At 45.8% G+C, this 13890-nt stretch overlaps 1 protein-coding gene across 4 annotated transcripts in view; it reads right to left on the reverse strand.

The window, feature by feature from the left end:
- KAZN (kazrin, periplakin interacting protein) overlaps positions 1–13890 on the reverse strand; it is a 747507-nt gene that overhangs the window by 69948 nt on the left and 663669 nt on the right. For all 4 annotated transcript variants that reach the window (XM_065421351.1, XM_065421353.1, XM_065421352.1 and 1 more), the window contains 2 exons: positions 7705–7841; positions 958–1128 (listed from right to left, as the gene is read on the reverse strand). In XM_065421351.1, coding sequence (XP_065277423.1) covers positions 958–1128; positions 7705–7841 — 308 coding nt within the window. The remainder of the gene's footprint in view (positions 1–957; positions 1129–7704; positions 7842–13890) is intronic.

The raw sequence follows: 13890 nt of genomic DNA on the forward strand, positions 1-13890 counted from the left end.
GGTGCTGCAACCCCCTTAACAAAATGAGATCATTTATCACCCAAGCAGGGAAACATTGATTTCAAGGGTGCTTCCGCAGCCTAGCCATACTTTGCAGTGTGTGTGGAAAGTTGCAGGTTGTTCAACACCTGGGAAATAGAGTTCACATCGCAGGCAGCTACAGCATGAAGGCAGCAAATAACGAGTGCTGGGGGAATCGCCAAGGGTTCTGGGATGACTGCAGAGGCAGAAACGCAGCTTCTGCAAGTATCTTTCCAGGGTGGTTTGAAAGGCTGCCTGTCTAGGTTTGCTGGACCACAAACATACGACCATCTGCTAAGGTGAAAGTGTCCCAGCCAGGAGACATCCACTGGGCAGGGGCTGTCACAGCGAATCAGACCAAAAGCAAACCCTACAGAATTCATGGTAATGGCAGAGACCCTGGACTGGCTGAGGTTTTCTAAGGTATGTCTCCGCTGCAGCTCGGAGACGCAATTCCCAGAGTGGGTACCTGCACACACACTAACTCTGCTTGGGCTTGGTTGCTCAAGGATGTCCCTAGGATCTCAGATAGTGTGGTACTCGGGTGGCTCGCCTGAGCTGCTGCGGTCACGCTGCTTATTGCGGCAAGGGATTGAGGTTGGATATTAGGAAAAACTCTCTCACTCTAAGGCTAGCTAAGCACTGGAACAGGCTTCCACGGGAGGGTGTGGAATCCCCATCTGTGGGGTTTTTAAGAACAGGCTGGACAAACACCTGTCAGGGAGAGTCTACTTGGGCCTGCCTCAGAGCAGGTGGCTGGACTGGATGACCTCTCGAGGTCCCTTCCAGCCCCACATTTCTATGATTTTTAGCTAGCAGGTGAACATCTTCCTGAGCTGCGATTTACACCTCCCAGCTGCCCCGTAGAGGTGCCCCATCTGCACTCCAGCCTAAACCAATGCCTCCAGCTACAGCTGCAGGAGGGAGGGCTCTCACCATGGCTAGCTCGGCTTCCAGTTCCTTCATTCTGTTGTCTTTCAGGTCCAGCTGGGAGCGGAGTGCGCTGGCGTGGTCTGTCGCCTCTTTGGCTTGCCGGCGCAGCTCCCACTTCTCTCGCTCCAGGAGATCCTTTTCTTTTGCAAGTGCTTTCACCGCATCCTCGCTCTCCTGCAAAGACACCAGGGCAAAGGCAGGGAATGAGAGAACAGGCACCACTCGCTTCCCCAGGAAATCCGTGCCACGCAACACAGGGCAGCGTTTTATCCGGTATTAAAAACACTGGGCAAAATCATGACCACACTGGAGTCAATGGCAAAGCTCCTATTGGCTTCAATGGGGCCAGGATTTCACCCCTCTCTTCCTTACCTTCTCCTACCATAGCCTACAGCCAGGGTGAATAGGGAGGGTTGTAAGGAAGCTGCAGGTCTGCGTCAGGGGTAATAAGTAGGGAAAGAAGCAACACACTGAAAAACTGAAGGGCAAACAAACATAAGTAAGAGATCGTTTTCACCGCCTGTGTCTCTTTGCCACGCTTTGGACTAGACCCCTCCTGGAGACTATCTGCCCATGTGAGTGTCACCGACCAGGCCCGTGGGGCAAAATGGATCTGCACTGCAGCCCACGGGCCGAGGGTGGCCATAATGAAGTGCCAGCGTTTCACCAGAATGTTAGCACTGAAACGAACGCTGGAGAGAAGCGAGGAGTTAGCTGCTCGAGATAGCCCTGGGGATTCTAATTCCCGGTGCCAAAGAACCTAAAGCGGAGGCAAGCTTGTTCGCAAGCCCAGCTGCCCTGGAAACGCACCATTTCCTACTGTTTGACACAAGCCTGTGGTATCTCCTCCTGAATTGCAGATTTAGTCTGTCCCCTGTGGATACAGGGATAGGAGAACTGGCCTCATAGGAAACCCCCTGCCCCCCTTCATCGCTCACAACAGAGCTTAATAAAAACGAAAAAGATTCCCTGTTTCTACAAGGAAACTCCTATTAAAAAAAATACAGGTGGCAGCTACTTTGTGTGCAGCTTCGGTACAGATACAGAAGTTTTCTGGGTTTTTAATCTGTCTGTCTTTGGGTTCTGCTCTCCTGCCTACCGTTGTGATATCTGAGCACCTGCCACATGAAATTTGGTGGCAACAGTCTAGTCCCTAGTGGGCTTCAAGGAACCCTGGCTCTTCTCCTTTTCTGGGTTTGAGAGCTTTGTTGTGCTTCTGGAGATTAATCATACTCAGGCCTTCTCCAGCCCTTCTCATTCACAGATCTCAATGCACTTTACAATGGCGGCTAAAGCACCATCATCTCTGTTTGACATGGGGGGAAACTGAGGCACAGTGGGGTCATGTGGTTCAGGACAGAGTCTGTGGCAGAGACAGAAATTGAATTGTAGTCTCCTGACTTCCACTCTGGTTCCCTGCCCACTGGACCACACCGTCTTCAGGTTCCTGCGCCAATGAGATGACATCCCGGAGCCACCTGGAGATTGCTGGATGGGAAAGTACCTGGATACAAAAAGCACACAAGCCAGCTCACTTGTGTTGTCAAGGCCGTGCCGCACTGGGAGCCCAGCTGATGCAGAATGCCAGCCAACTAAGTGATTAGTTTGACGGTGGTCACGGCCCAGTGCAAACTAGTTCAGTGAGGCGAAAGCAGCACGGACGTGATTGTGCTCATGGCAGCGTGCATCCCGCCGGCTGTATTTTTCACTTTTCAATCCTTTTTTTTTTTTGGTAAAAGAGGACGGTAGACGGCAGTTGCATTTGCGTGCTGGGTATTACTTTCTGCCAGGGATCCCTCCCCATGACGCTGCTTTAGTGACTGAATGATTAGCAGCTGCAGAAAAATCCAGCTGTTTTGAGAGTCGGCTCCTCCAGAAACGGGTCGAGGGACATGCAGCTTGGTGCCACCTGTGCCCGTTCAGGGGAACAAATCACCGAGGGCTGATTTGGCACCTCGCAGTCCAGGGGGCAGTGCACAGCGTACTTTGCCCAATGGCCAAAGGGGGAAGCAGGGACGGAAGTGTGATGCTGTAATGCCTTTCTCCTGGTGCTTCCTTGGTTACTTCCTTCTGCATGGCAGCTCAGCTGGAGAGAGGAGGAAAAGGTGGAGCTAAGATTGTGTCTGCCCTTCGCCCTGTGCCCACATACCTGCATGAGATGCGGGATCAGCAGCTCAGCACCAGGTGCTTCCCCCGACACCATGCAGGGTCTGGCAACATAGGGAGCCCATGCACGGGGACTAAGGGGACTGCTTACATCCCCTTACGTCACTGTGCAGGTGGTCGAGCCCAAAGGCTGAAATTTGCAAAACTGCCTATGGGAACTGGGTGCCTAAATGCCTCGGAGGCCCAGGGAATCTCAGACTAGGTGTTAGTACATAGGAGTGGTGGCTTCTACCAAATAGGACCAGGCTGACATGCTCTGCAGCTAGTCTGATTGTTTTAAATTCTAGCCCAATTGAAAAACCTCTGTGCATCCCTCTCCTTTCCAGGATGGCTAAAGGGGACATTCAGAGAGCAGTTCCTGTTGTCACAGTCAAATGATCGTTTCAGTTTCTGCAAGGCCAAGCTCAGGAAAACACAAACCAACCCCCAACGTTGCATGTAATGAAGGCAGCAGTGTTCTCGCCTCACCAATAGCTTTGCATATATGTAGAAGCCAAACAGCGCCAGTCCTTCCACATACAGCACTGGACCGAAGAGGGCTGAATTAACACGGGGGACACAAGGAAAGGGTATCAGCGTAAAACATCAGCAACGCCATCCCTCCATCCTGCTTCCCACTGAAATCCCCTCCACGGTCCCATGTGTTCAGAGGTGTTATCAGAGGTAGGTCGAAGCCCTACATTTTTATAGAGGACAGCAGGCCGATGGTTTACATCACCCGTCAACCACTGTGATGGAACATTGTTGGCTCTTCCCCATACTATAGATGAAACTGTTCTATCAACACCAGCCTACAGACTCTGTTGCCGAGAGCGTGGTTTCCCCGGCCATGCAGACAAGTGCTTTTTCCTGGACAATTTGTTTGAAAGCCACGCTGTTGTGAGAGTCTATAGCCTGGTTTGACCAACAGCGCTTTCAGAATAAGCAGATCCTCTCTGGTGATTAGGGAAAACAGGATAAAACCGCTGCTAGCCACAATCATGTTCAGAAACACTGAGCACCCGCAACTCCCACTGACCCCAGCTTGAGGTTGAGTCTTGGATGTTCAACACTTCTGATAATCAAGCCTCGTTATTGCACCGTTTCCAGTCACACTGTGGACAAGACCTAAGGCGCTTAGGTCACTGCGACAGACTATGGGTGCGGGTCCTTGAGACCAGGATGGCAATGTCATTTCCTTTGAGGCTTGTGGAGAAATGTTATGGGATGCCCTGGGAGAACAAGCACAAGGAAGAGGCAGGATGCTTTTTCAAACACTCTTTGATCTTTCTCCATGAATACAGGAGATGACCTCAGAGTCGCCCAGACCCCAGTTCATAGGTTATTTCATACACTAAGTTTCTCTAGTGAATCAGTGGTGAAAATACGCAGGCTGCCTGCCACAGAGTGGAAACGAGGACATGTCCCTCAGCCTCTCTGCAAACACAGCCCCCAGGGAAGAATTGCCTCAGACTCCCATAAAGATCCTACCAGCAGATCTGGATGAAGCAAGTGGAGGGGCTGCAGAGATCATAAAACCTCTAGCATTCTTGCAAGCAAATGAGCAGCGCAAAGAGCCTCTCCCAACCTATGTGCCTTCCTCCATGCGTTCCTCCCGCACGTGTCTTTGGGATTTTTTAAATTGTATTGATTTTCTCACACAAGCTGGAAAGAAAAATACAAATTTCTGCAAAAGCTGAAAGCTGGATTCGAGTGATCTTTGTTATGATACTTTAAAAATAGAAACTTTCTCTCTTTGCATGGAAAAAAGCCCAGAATAATTACAGATGTTTGATTCCCATGGCTGTTTATTGGAGCGGATGGCTCTATGCAGCCTAATCAAAAGCAAAACAGGAAACTGTCTCTCTATATATATCCTCTTGCAAACAGAGCAGAGATGCCGAAAACATTTCAGAGAAATGCTATTTATTCTTGAGCGACTTAGTTTAGAGTCACTGCAGTTTGTATGTTCTTTTAACAAGCTCTTAACTTTAAGGACAATTACAAAACCTGTCCTTGAAATAACCCGTTGTAAAAGTTCATTCCCTTGAGCAGAGAGCGAGAGAGAGAGAGAGCGGGAGCGCGCACACCATATTGGTTCAATGATTTCTTCCAGTCCAATTTGTTACATGATACGGATAGAGCAATACTCTTAAATCAAACACCGCTAACTTTGCTCATTGACCTGACTTTTCCTGTATTTATGTATTTACTAGTGCTCCAGTTTCTACAGTTATATTGCCAGCTACCTTACAACCTTTTATTTGCTCACTCACCTGAGATAAGTTTTTTTTGATCAGGGAGTTAAATCTCTCCAGGTCTTTTCACTACCATCATTCATCACAGTAATGCGAGTAGATTTTGGACTTGATCTTGCAGCACTGAAGTGAATGGGACTTTTGCCATTGACTTCAATGGGGAGGATCGAAGAGTTTCTGCGTGGGCTGGTAATGTTTTCAGGACAATTTAGAAAGGCCAATGCACAGATTCAATACAAGCCATTGTAGACTGTGGTACAGAGAGAGCCAATAGGACATCAGCCCCTTGCTTTGGATAGTGCAGATGGCATGGCTTTTAGAGCCTAATCCAGAGCCCACTGATATCAATGGAAAGGCTTCAGCATGTCCCCAGGATGTGAGAGATGGAATCTGCAGCCCTCAAGAGCGCGGGAAGGTGGACTCTGTGGTGCGATACAGGCTGTTGGTCCAGATGGCACCCAAGTAAGTGCTCATATACTCTGCAGATACAGTATCCTGCAGCCCTAGTGTTACCAGCAACAGACTGCCTGCTCCCTTGGTATAGATTGCACCAGCTACGGGGAGAGGGTGTGTGTGTGGTTGGAGTTTGTACATGCACAGACCACACCTCCTTACCCTTACATCCTGAAGAGTATGCAGCAGAGTGGCGTCTCTGAGGACTTTGAGGGTGGAATCCGGCTCACAGAGGACGATTTCCCACTCTGACCCCTCTCTGCCTGTGGGCTTTTTCTAGCAGCAACCTTTAAACATGGCTGCCACATTTAAGAAATGTGCAATATTTTTGCATTTTGACAGCTAAAGTTTATCACTTACACTATGTTAAACACCGATGTCTGAGCTAAAATGAAGCCACAGTATAACAACTAAAACAGAAGAACATCAGAATGGCCACACTGGGTCAGACCAATGGTCCATCTAGCTCAGTGTGTGATACAGGCTGTTGGTGCAGATGGCACCCAAGTAAGTCTTTGACAGTGACCAGAGCTAGAGGCTTCTTCAGAGGAAACCAACACAACAGGGCAATTATTGAGTGATCCAGCCCGTCATCCAGTCTCAGCTTCTGGCAGTCAGAGGCTTACGGACACCTGGAACATGGGGTTGTGTCCCTAACCATCTTGACAAATAGCCATTGATGGACTTCTCCTCCATGAACTTATCTAATTGTTTTTATAACCCAATTATACTTGTGGCCTTCACAACATCCCATAGCAATGAGTCCACAATTGACTGTGTGAAGAAGTCCTTCCTTAAGTTTGTTTTAAATCTGTCGCCTATTAATTTCATTGGGTGACCTCTGGTTCTTGTGTTATTTCTCCCTTCCCATAACACTTCCTTATTCACTTTCTCCACACCTTTCTTGATTTTATAGATCTCTATTATATCCTCCCTCAGTTGTCTCTTTTCTAATATGAGCAGCCCCAATCTCTCCTTGTATGGAAGTTGTTTCATATCCTTAATCATTTTTGTTGCCCATCTCTGTTTTTTTGCCAATTCTAATATATCATTTTTGAGATAGGGTGCCCAGAACTACACACAGTATTCAAGCTGTGGGTGTCCCATGGATTTATATAGTGGCATTGTATTTTCTGTCTTATTTTTTCTCTCTTTCCCAATGGTTCCTAATATTCTGTTAGCTTTTCTTTTACTGCTGCTGCACATTGAGCGGATGTTTTTGGAGAACTATCCACAAGGACTCCAAGATCTCTTTCTTGAGTGGTAACAACTAATTTAGATCCCATCATTTTGTAGGTATACTTGGGATTATGATTTCCAGTGTGCATTAACATTGCACTTAACACTGAATTTCATCTGCCATTTTGTTGCCCAGTCACCCAGTTTTGTGAGATCCCTTTGTAGCTCTTTGCAGTCAGCTTTGGACTTAACTGTCTTGACTAATTTTGTATCATCTGCAAACTTTGTCACTTCACTTTTTATCCCTTTCCCCTGATCATTTATGAAGATGTTAAACAGCACTGGTCCCAGTACAGATCCTTGGAGGACCCTGCTATCTACCTCTCTAAACTATGAAAATTGACTATGTAGTCCTACCCTTTGTTTCCTATCTTTTAGCCAGTTACTGATCCATGAGAGGATCTTCTTTCTTATCCCATGACTGCTTGCTTTACTTAAGAGCCTTTGGCATAGGATCTTGTCAAAGGCTTTCTGAAAGTCCAAGAACGTTATCATCAATTTTATCATCCTTGTCCACATGAATGTTGACATGTTCAAAGAATTCTAATAGATTGGTGAGGCATGATTTTCCTTAACAAAAGCTGTTTTGACTCTTCCCCAACATAGCATGTTCATCTGTGTCTGATAATTCTGGACAGGCTATGCAGGAGCTTACTTTTCTGTGTTGCTCATAGTTCCTGATGAAGTCACGTAGCTGTTCCTCCCGGCTCTCCAGCGTGGCGTAGAGCTGTTGCATTTGGCTTACCAGGTCTGTCTTCTCTGCTTTCAAACGTTTTCGATCTGCCTTCATGGCTGCATGAAAGAACACAGTTACAGCTCAAGGTCAGAGACAGGAAATGGGGCTCTTCTCTACATTCAGAAAGTCACATCTCAATCTTTCCAAACACTCTGGGCTTATTTTAAACACAGGACAACTACAATTCTACGAAGGATTCTGAACTCCTGATTTTCCTGTGATAATTAGCGTGAATAGGAACCGCCGCGGATGCTCTGCCATAGTTAGCTGAATGATGCAAATGGAATCAGAGCCTGATCTATGCTAGGGATATCTGTAAATTCACCAGTCCATATCCATGTATTATGAATGCCTCTTTCCACGGTTGGAAACTAAGGCCCTTATCCAGCAGAGAACTTAAGCACATGGCTAACCCAATTTATTTCAGTGAGCCTATTCATGTGCTTAGGACAAGGATGTGCTGAAGTGCTTTGATGGATTGTGGCCTAAATTTGATCTAAAAAAGAAAAGACCTATGCTATTTTTAATCTAAAATGTTACCGGTCTACTACAGCCAAAACCAATGTAGTTTTCAATGCTCTGTAACTTAAAAAAGAAACAGTGGTATTGGTAGTGACCAATCCTACTAGATTTTAAGAACTGGTCTGATCATTTACAGTTCTGGAGTCTTTCAAACGCACCTGTCTGCCAGAGGAAAATGCCTTTATTTTTTAAGCATTAACTCAGTGTTATTCAGTGCAATCCACGCCGGATGGCAGGAAATTCCTCTACTGATTATGCCAAGTTTCCTTCTAGGTTGGAGATGGAACCATGCCAAGTTTATAGCTAACCCTAGAACCACAAGATAGAATCCTGGTTTCATTGAACTCAGTGGCAAAACTCCCACTGGCTTCACAGCGGGGCCAAGGTTTCACCCATAAAGTCTGAAGAGGTTTGGATTTGGCATTCCATCTCTATGCCAACTGCAATTAAAGAAAATAACCAAGCTCTGAAACGACAGTCCAGGGGCTAGGTTCTGATCTCATCTACGCTGGTGTAAATCCAGAGCAGTTCCACTGAACCCAATGTTGGTGCAATGCAGATCAGAATTTGGTCAGACCTTCCAAGCCCAATTCAACCTGAGCCAGCAGGGCAGCACGACCCGTTCGGATGGAATAATCACACCCGGCTGATTTTCAAATTCCAATTACAGAACAAAACCAGGGGTGTGTGGAAAAAAGCATTTGAGATTTTTCATCTCCAAAATGTCAGGCTACAGGCATTTCACAGCAGGCATGTTCCTGTGCTGGGCAGAGTGCTCCCTTCTGCTTGTTACTGCAAAAATAAGTCACCCATCGTGTTACATCCCATCAAGCATCTTTCAAGGAGGAGGAACAGGAGATATTTGGGGTGCCTGAGTGAAACAGAATAAGAAACTGAGGAAGGGAGACCAAAGGGCAGGGAGGTTGAGCCTAAATAAACAGGGTATTTCCTCCTTGCTCACAAACTAATGTAAATTACAAACACCACAACACTGAGACATCACAGCGTTTGTTATGGCTCTTAATCTTCCCACCTCCTGTTAAGTTACAATGCAGCAAGCTGATGGGGAGTAGCAGAAAATGCGTGCCGACTGCTCACCAGTTCACTTCATTTCCCCAAACCCTCCTGTACCAGCTCAGAGAAGTAGTGCTGTCCTAGTAGTGCTTCGTGGTGGGAGGAACGAAACACGTACGTCTGAGCGGGAATAGGAGAATACTGGAGAAAGTACATTGCTTGGCTTGTTCCACAGATTACAGGTGGAAAGAGAAGTCAGGATCAGAGTGCAAACAGAAAGACATGCCGTGATAAAGGGGGTTCTTGTGATACTTTCAGTCCAATCAGAAGTAGGAAGTGCCAGGAATCTCACAAGAAAACTCGTGCCCATGAATCTTCTAGCCTAATATTGCAGAGCCAAGGGTTCTGATAGTTCATATAAACATGCTCACATTACAATGCTCCTGACTGGCTCAAAGAATCTTAGGGCATGTCTACACTTGCCGGTGGATCGAAACTGCTGCAATCGATGTAGTGAGTGTCGATTTAGCGGGTCTGGTGAAGACAAGATAAATCGATGGGTGAGCACTCTCCCATCGATTTGTGTACTCCACCTCCCCGAGAAGTGTAAGGGAAATCGACGGGAGACGCTCGCCTGTCGACACGGCGCAGTGTCGCCACTGCGGTAAGTGGATCTAACTATGTCGACTTCAGTTACGTTATTCACGTAACGGAAGTTGTGTAAGTTAGATCGATTTACACGGTAGTGTAGACCAGGCCATAGTAATGTAGGGTTGGTAGAGACCTCAAGATCCATCCCCATCCCTCTGCGCTGAAACAGGACCAAGTATACCTAGACATCTGCAGGGATTGAACCTGGGACTTCTGGATCTAAAAACATGAGCTTCTTCTGCTCAAGCAAATGACCCTGGTCTACAACACTGTGCTGTTACACTAGTTTCCAGGATCTTATTCAAACTGAACCTGGAACCAATTTGCCCAACACCCACTGGTACATTCTGCAACTTTATGAAATAATACATTTTAAAAAGGGCCAGATTCTGTCCCCTTTAGATACGTTAAGTCACTTTATTCTATTGCTTTCAATGAGATTATTTGCAGCACAAAATGCTAAACTAAGCACAAGAAGAACAAAAATGAGGCCCAAAAGGTTTCGATTTTCAAGACTTGTTACTTTGAACTCTCCCCACTGATTTGAGTCCCCTACACAATTCCCATATTTTACCGGGGAGAAAATACCAGGTATTACAGCAGAGAAAGGCAGAACAAGCCCCAGTGGCTGGAAGTTAAAGCCAGACAAATCCAAATGAGAAATCGGGCCCACACTTGGAACATGAGGATGATTAGTGATGGGAACAAAACTACCAAGGGAAGTGGTGGATTCGCCATCTCTTGGATGTCTTCAAAGCAAGACTGGAGGCTTTTCTGGTTGATGCTTTAGCCATTGGGCTTGATAGAGGAGCAACAGGGTTAAATTCAATGGTCTTTATTATAGAGGAGATCAGACCAGATGACCTCATACGCCTTCTGGCCATAAAAATCGAAAAGTTTACATTACAAAAAACTGCAGCCGTTTGAAATCATGTTGGCTTGAGAATGAACGGGGGAGGGAACAAAGAAAACACCACCACAACACTTTTGCTTTAGATTACATTAAAATCCACTTATTTTCTCCCTATTTGTTTTCTAGATGCTCATTTGCAGGGGTGGAATTTTTTGCCTTATAAATACTGTATGGAGCATAGAAAAAACAAGGCCAAATAATGACATCATAAATCAGGGGAATATTAGTTAATGAGCCAAACTGCCAGTAGTTTCCCCTCACTCCTCTTCTGCACACATTTCTCCAATTCAGTTCCTGGCCAGGCTTGGTGTTGATGGCTAAAAGCAGCAATCAGTCCTCATCTTTTTATTCTTCTAATAATTACAAGCCTTGGTGATCTCTTCCAGGGCAGAACAGCTTCAGAGGCGGCTTGAGATGAGTCAGAGCTGGAAGCTGAATCCAGCAATGCTTGGGAGATGGTATGAGAGACCCATCTGTAGCTCACGCTGAGTGTGGAGGAGCCAGCTGTTGGCTTCTTGCATGAATTTTCACCATGCAATTGGTCTCCGCTTCCTGCCCTCCCTTCCAGAGAGCAACTTCGGTATAAGTAAAATCTCCATTTATATGTTATATAAAGGACAGGGATACATTATTCTTATTAATAATTACTACATGTTCCATTTGCATTGGTTATTATTTGCATCACTGTGGCACCCAGGAGCTCCAGTGAGGGACCAGGACCCCATGGTGATAGGCGCTCCACAAACACAGAACAAAAGGATGGTCCCTGTCCCAAAGGCTCAAGTTGCAGAGTGGAAAATCAGGTTAACTCGAACAGCTTAATGGGACTAAATCGGGGGGCCCAGATCATCTTCATCCAAGAATATTAAAGGAACTGGCACATGAAATTTCAAGCCCATTAGCACGAATTTTTAATAAATCTGTAAACTCAGGGGTTGTACCGTACGACTGGAGAATTGCTAACACAGTTCCTATTTTTAAGAAAGGAAAAAAAAGTGATCCGGGTAACTACAGGTCTGTTAGTTTGACATCTGTAGTATGGCAAGGTGTTGGCAAATTTTTTGAAGGAGAAAGTAGTTAAGGACATTGAGGTCAATGGTAATTGGGACAAAATACAACATGGTTTTACAAAAGGTAGATCGTGCCAAACCAACCTGATCTCCTCCTTTGAGAAGGTAACAGATTTCTTAGACAAAGGAAACACAGTGGATCTAATTTACCTCGATTTCAGTAAGGCATTCGATACGGTTCCACATGGGGAATTATTAGCTAAATCGGAAAAGATGGGGATCAATATGAAAATTGAAAGGTGGATAAGGAACTGGTTAAAGGGGAGACTACAACGGGTCATACTGAAAGGTGAACTGTCAGGCTGGAGGGAGGTTACTAGTGGAGTTCCTCAGGGATTGGTTTTGGGACCAATCTTATTTAATCTTTTTATTACTGATCTTGGCACAAAAAGTGGGAATGTGCTAATAAAGTTTGTGGATGACACAAAGCTGGGAGGTATTGCCAACACAGAGAGGGACCAGGATATCATACAGGAAGATCTGGATGACCTTGTAAACTGGAATAATAGTAATAGGATGGAATTTAATAGTGAAAAGTGCAAGGTCATGCATTTAGGGATTAATAAGATTTTTTGTTATAAGCTGGGGATGCATCAGTTGGAAGTAATAGAGGAGGAGAAGGACCTCAGAGTATTGATTGATCACAGGATGACTATGAGCCGCCAATGTGATATGGCCGTGAAAAAAGCTAATGTGGTCTTGGGATGCATCAGGCGAGGTATTTCCAGTAGAGATAAGGAGGTGTTAGTACCATTATACAAGGCCCTGGTGAGACCTCATCTGAAATACTGTGTGCAGTTCTGGTCTCCTATGTTTAAGGAGGATAAATTCAAACTGGAACAGGTACAGAGAAGGGCTACTAGGATGATCTGAGGAATGGAAAACCTGTCTCATGAAAGGAGACTCAAAGAGCTTGGCTTGTTTAGCCTAACCAAAAGAAGGCTGAGGGGAGATATAGAATCATAGAATCATAGAATATCAGGGTTGGAAGGGACCTCAAGAGGTCATCTAGTCCAACCCCCTGCTCAAAGCAGGACCAATTCCCAACTAAATCATCCCAGCCAGGGCTTTGTCAGGAGGAGGTCAGATATGATTGCTCTCTATAAATATATCAGAGGGATAAATACCAGGGAGAGAGAGGAATTATTTAAGCTCAGTACCAATGTGGATACAAGAACAAATGGATATAAACTGGCCATCAGGAAGTTTAGACTTGAAATTAGATGAAGTTTTCTAACCATCAGAGGAGTGAAGTTCTGGAACAGCCTTCCAAGGGGAGCAGTGGGGGCAAAAGACACATCTGGCTTCAAGACTAAGCTTGATAAGTTTATGGAGGGGGTGGTATGATGGGATAGCCTAATTTTGGCAATTAATTGATTTTTGACTATTAGCAGTAAATATGCCCAATGGCCTGTGATGGGATGTTAGATTGGGTGGGATCTGAGTTACTACAGAGAATTCTTTCCTGGGGGCTGGCTGATGAGTCTTGCCCACATGCTCAGGGTTTAGCTGATCGCCATATTTGGGGTCAGGAAGGAATTTTCCTCCAGGGCAGATTGGCAGAGGCCCTGGGGGGGTTTCGCCTTCCTCTGCAGCGTGGGGCACGGGTCACTTGCTGGAGGATTTTCTGCACCTTGAAGTCTTTAAACCACGATTTGAGGACTTCAATAACTCAGACATAAGTTAGAGGTTTGATATAGGAGTGGGTGGGTGAGATTCTGTGGCCTGCGTTGTGCAGGAGGTCAGACTAGACGATCATAATGGTCCTTTCTGACCTTAAAGTCTATGAGTCTATGATTCTAAATATAAGGGAAAATGTGGATAATGGTATTGGTTCAAGAGATGGAATGAGATGCAAATGGTGGTTGTTCTATCATGGGAACATCCAATGATTAGCCCGGATACCATCAGGGATGAGTCAGAAATAGTTGAGTC

This window comes from Emys orbicularis, chromosome 22 (assembly GCF_028017835.1).
Source record: "Emys orbicularis isolate rEmyOrb1 chromosome 22, rEmyOrb1.hap1, whole genome shotgun sequence".
NCBI lineage: Eukaryota > Metazoa > Chordata > Testudines > Emydidae > Emys > Emys orbicularis.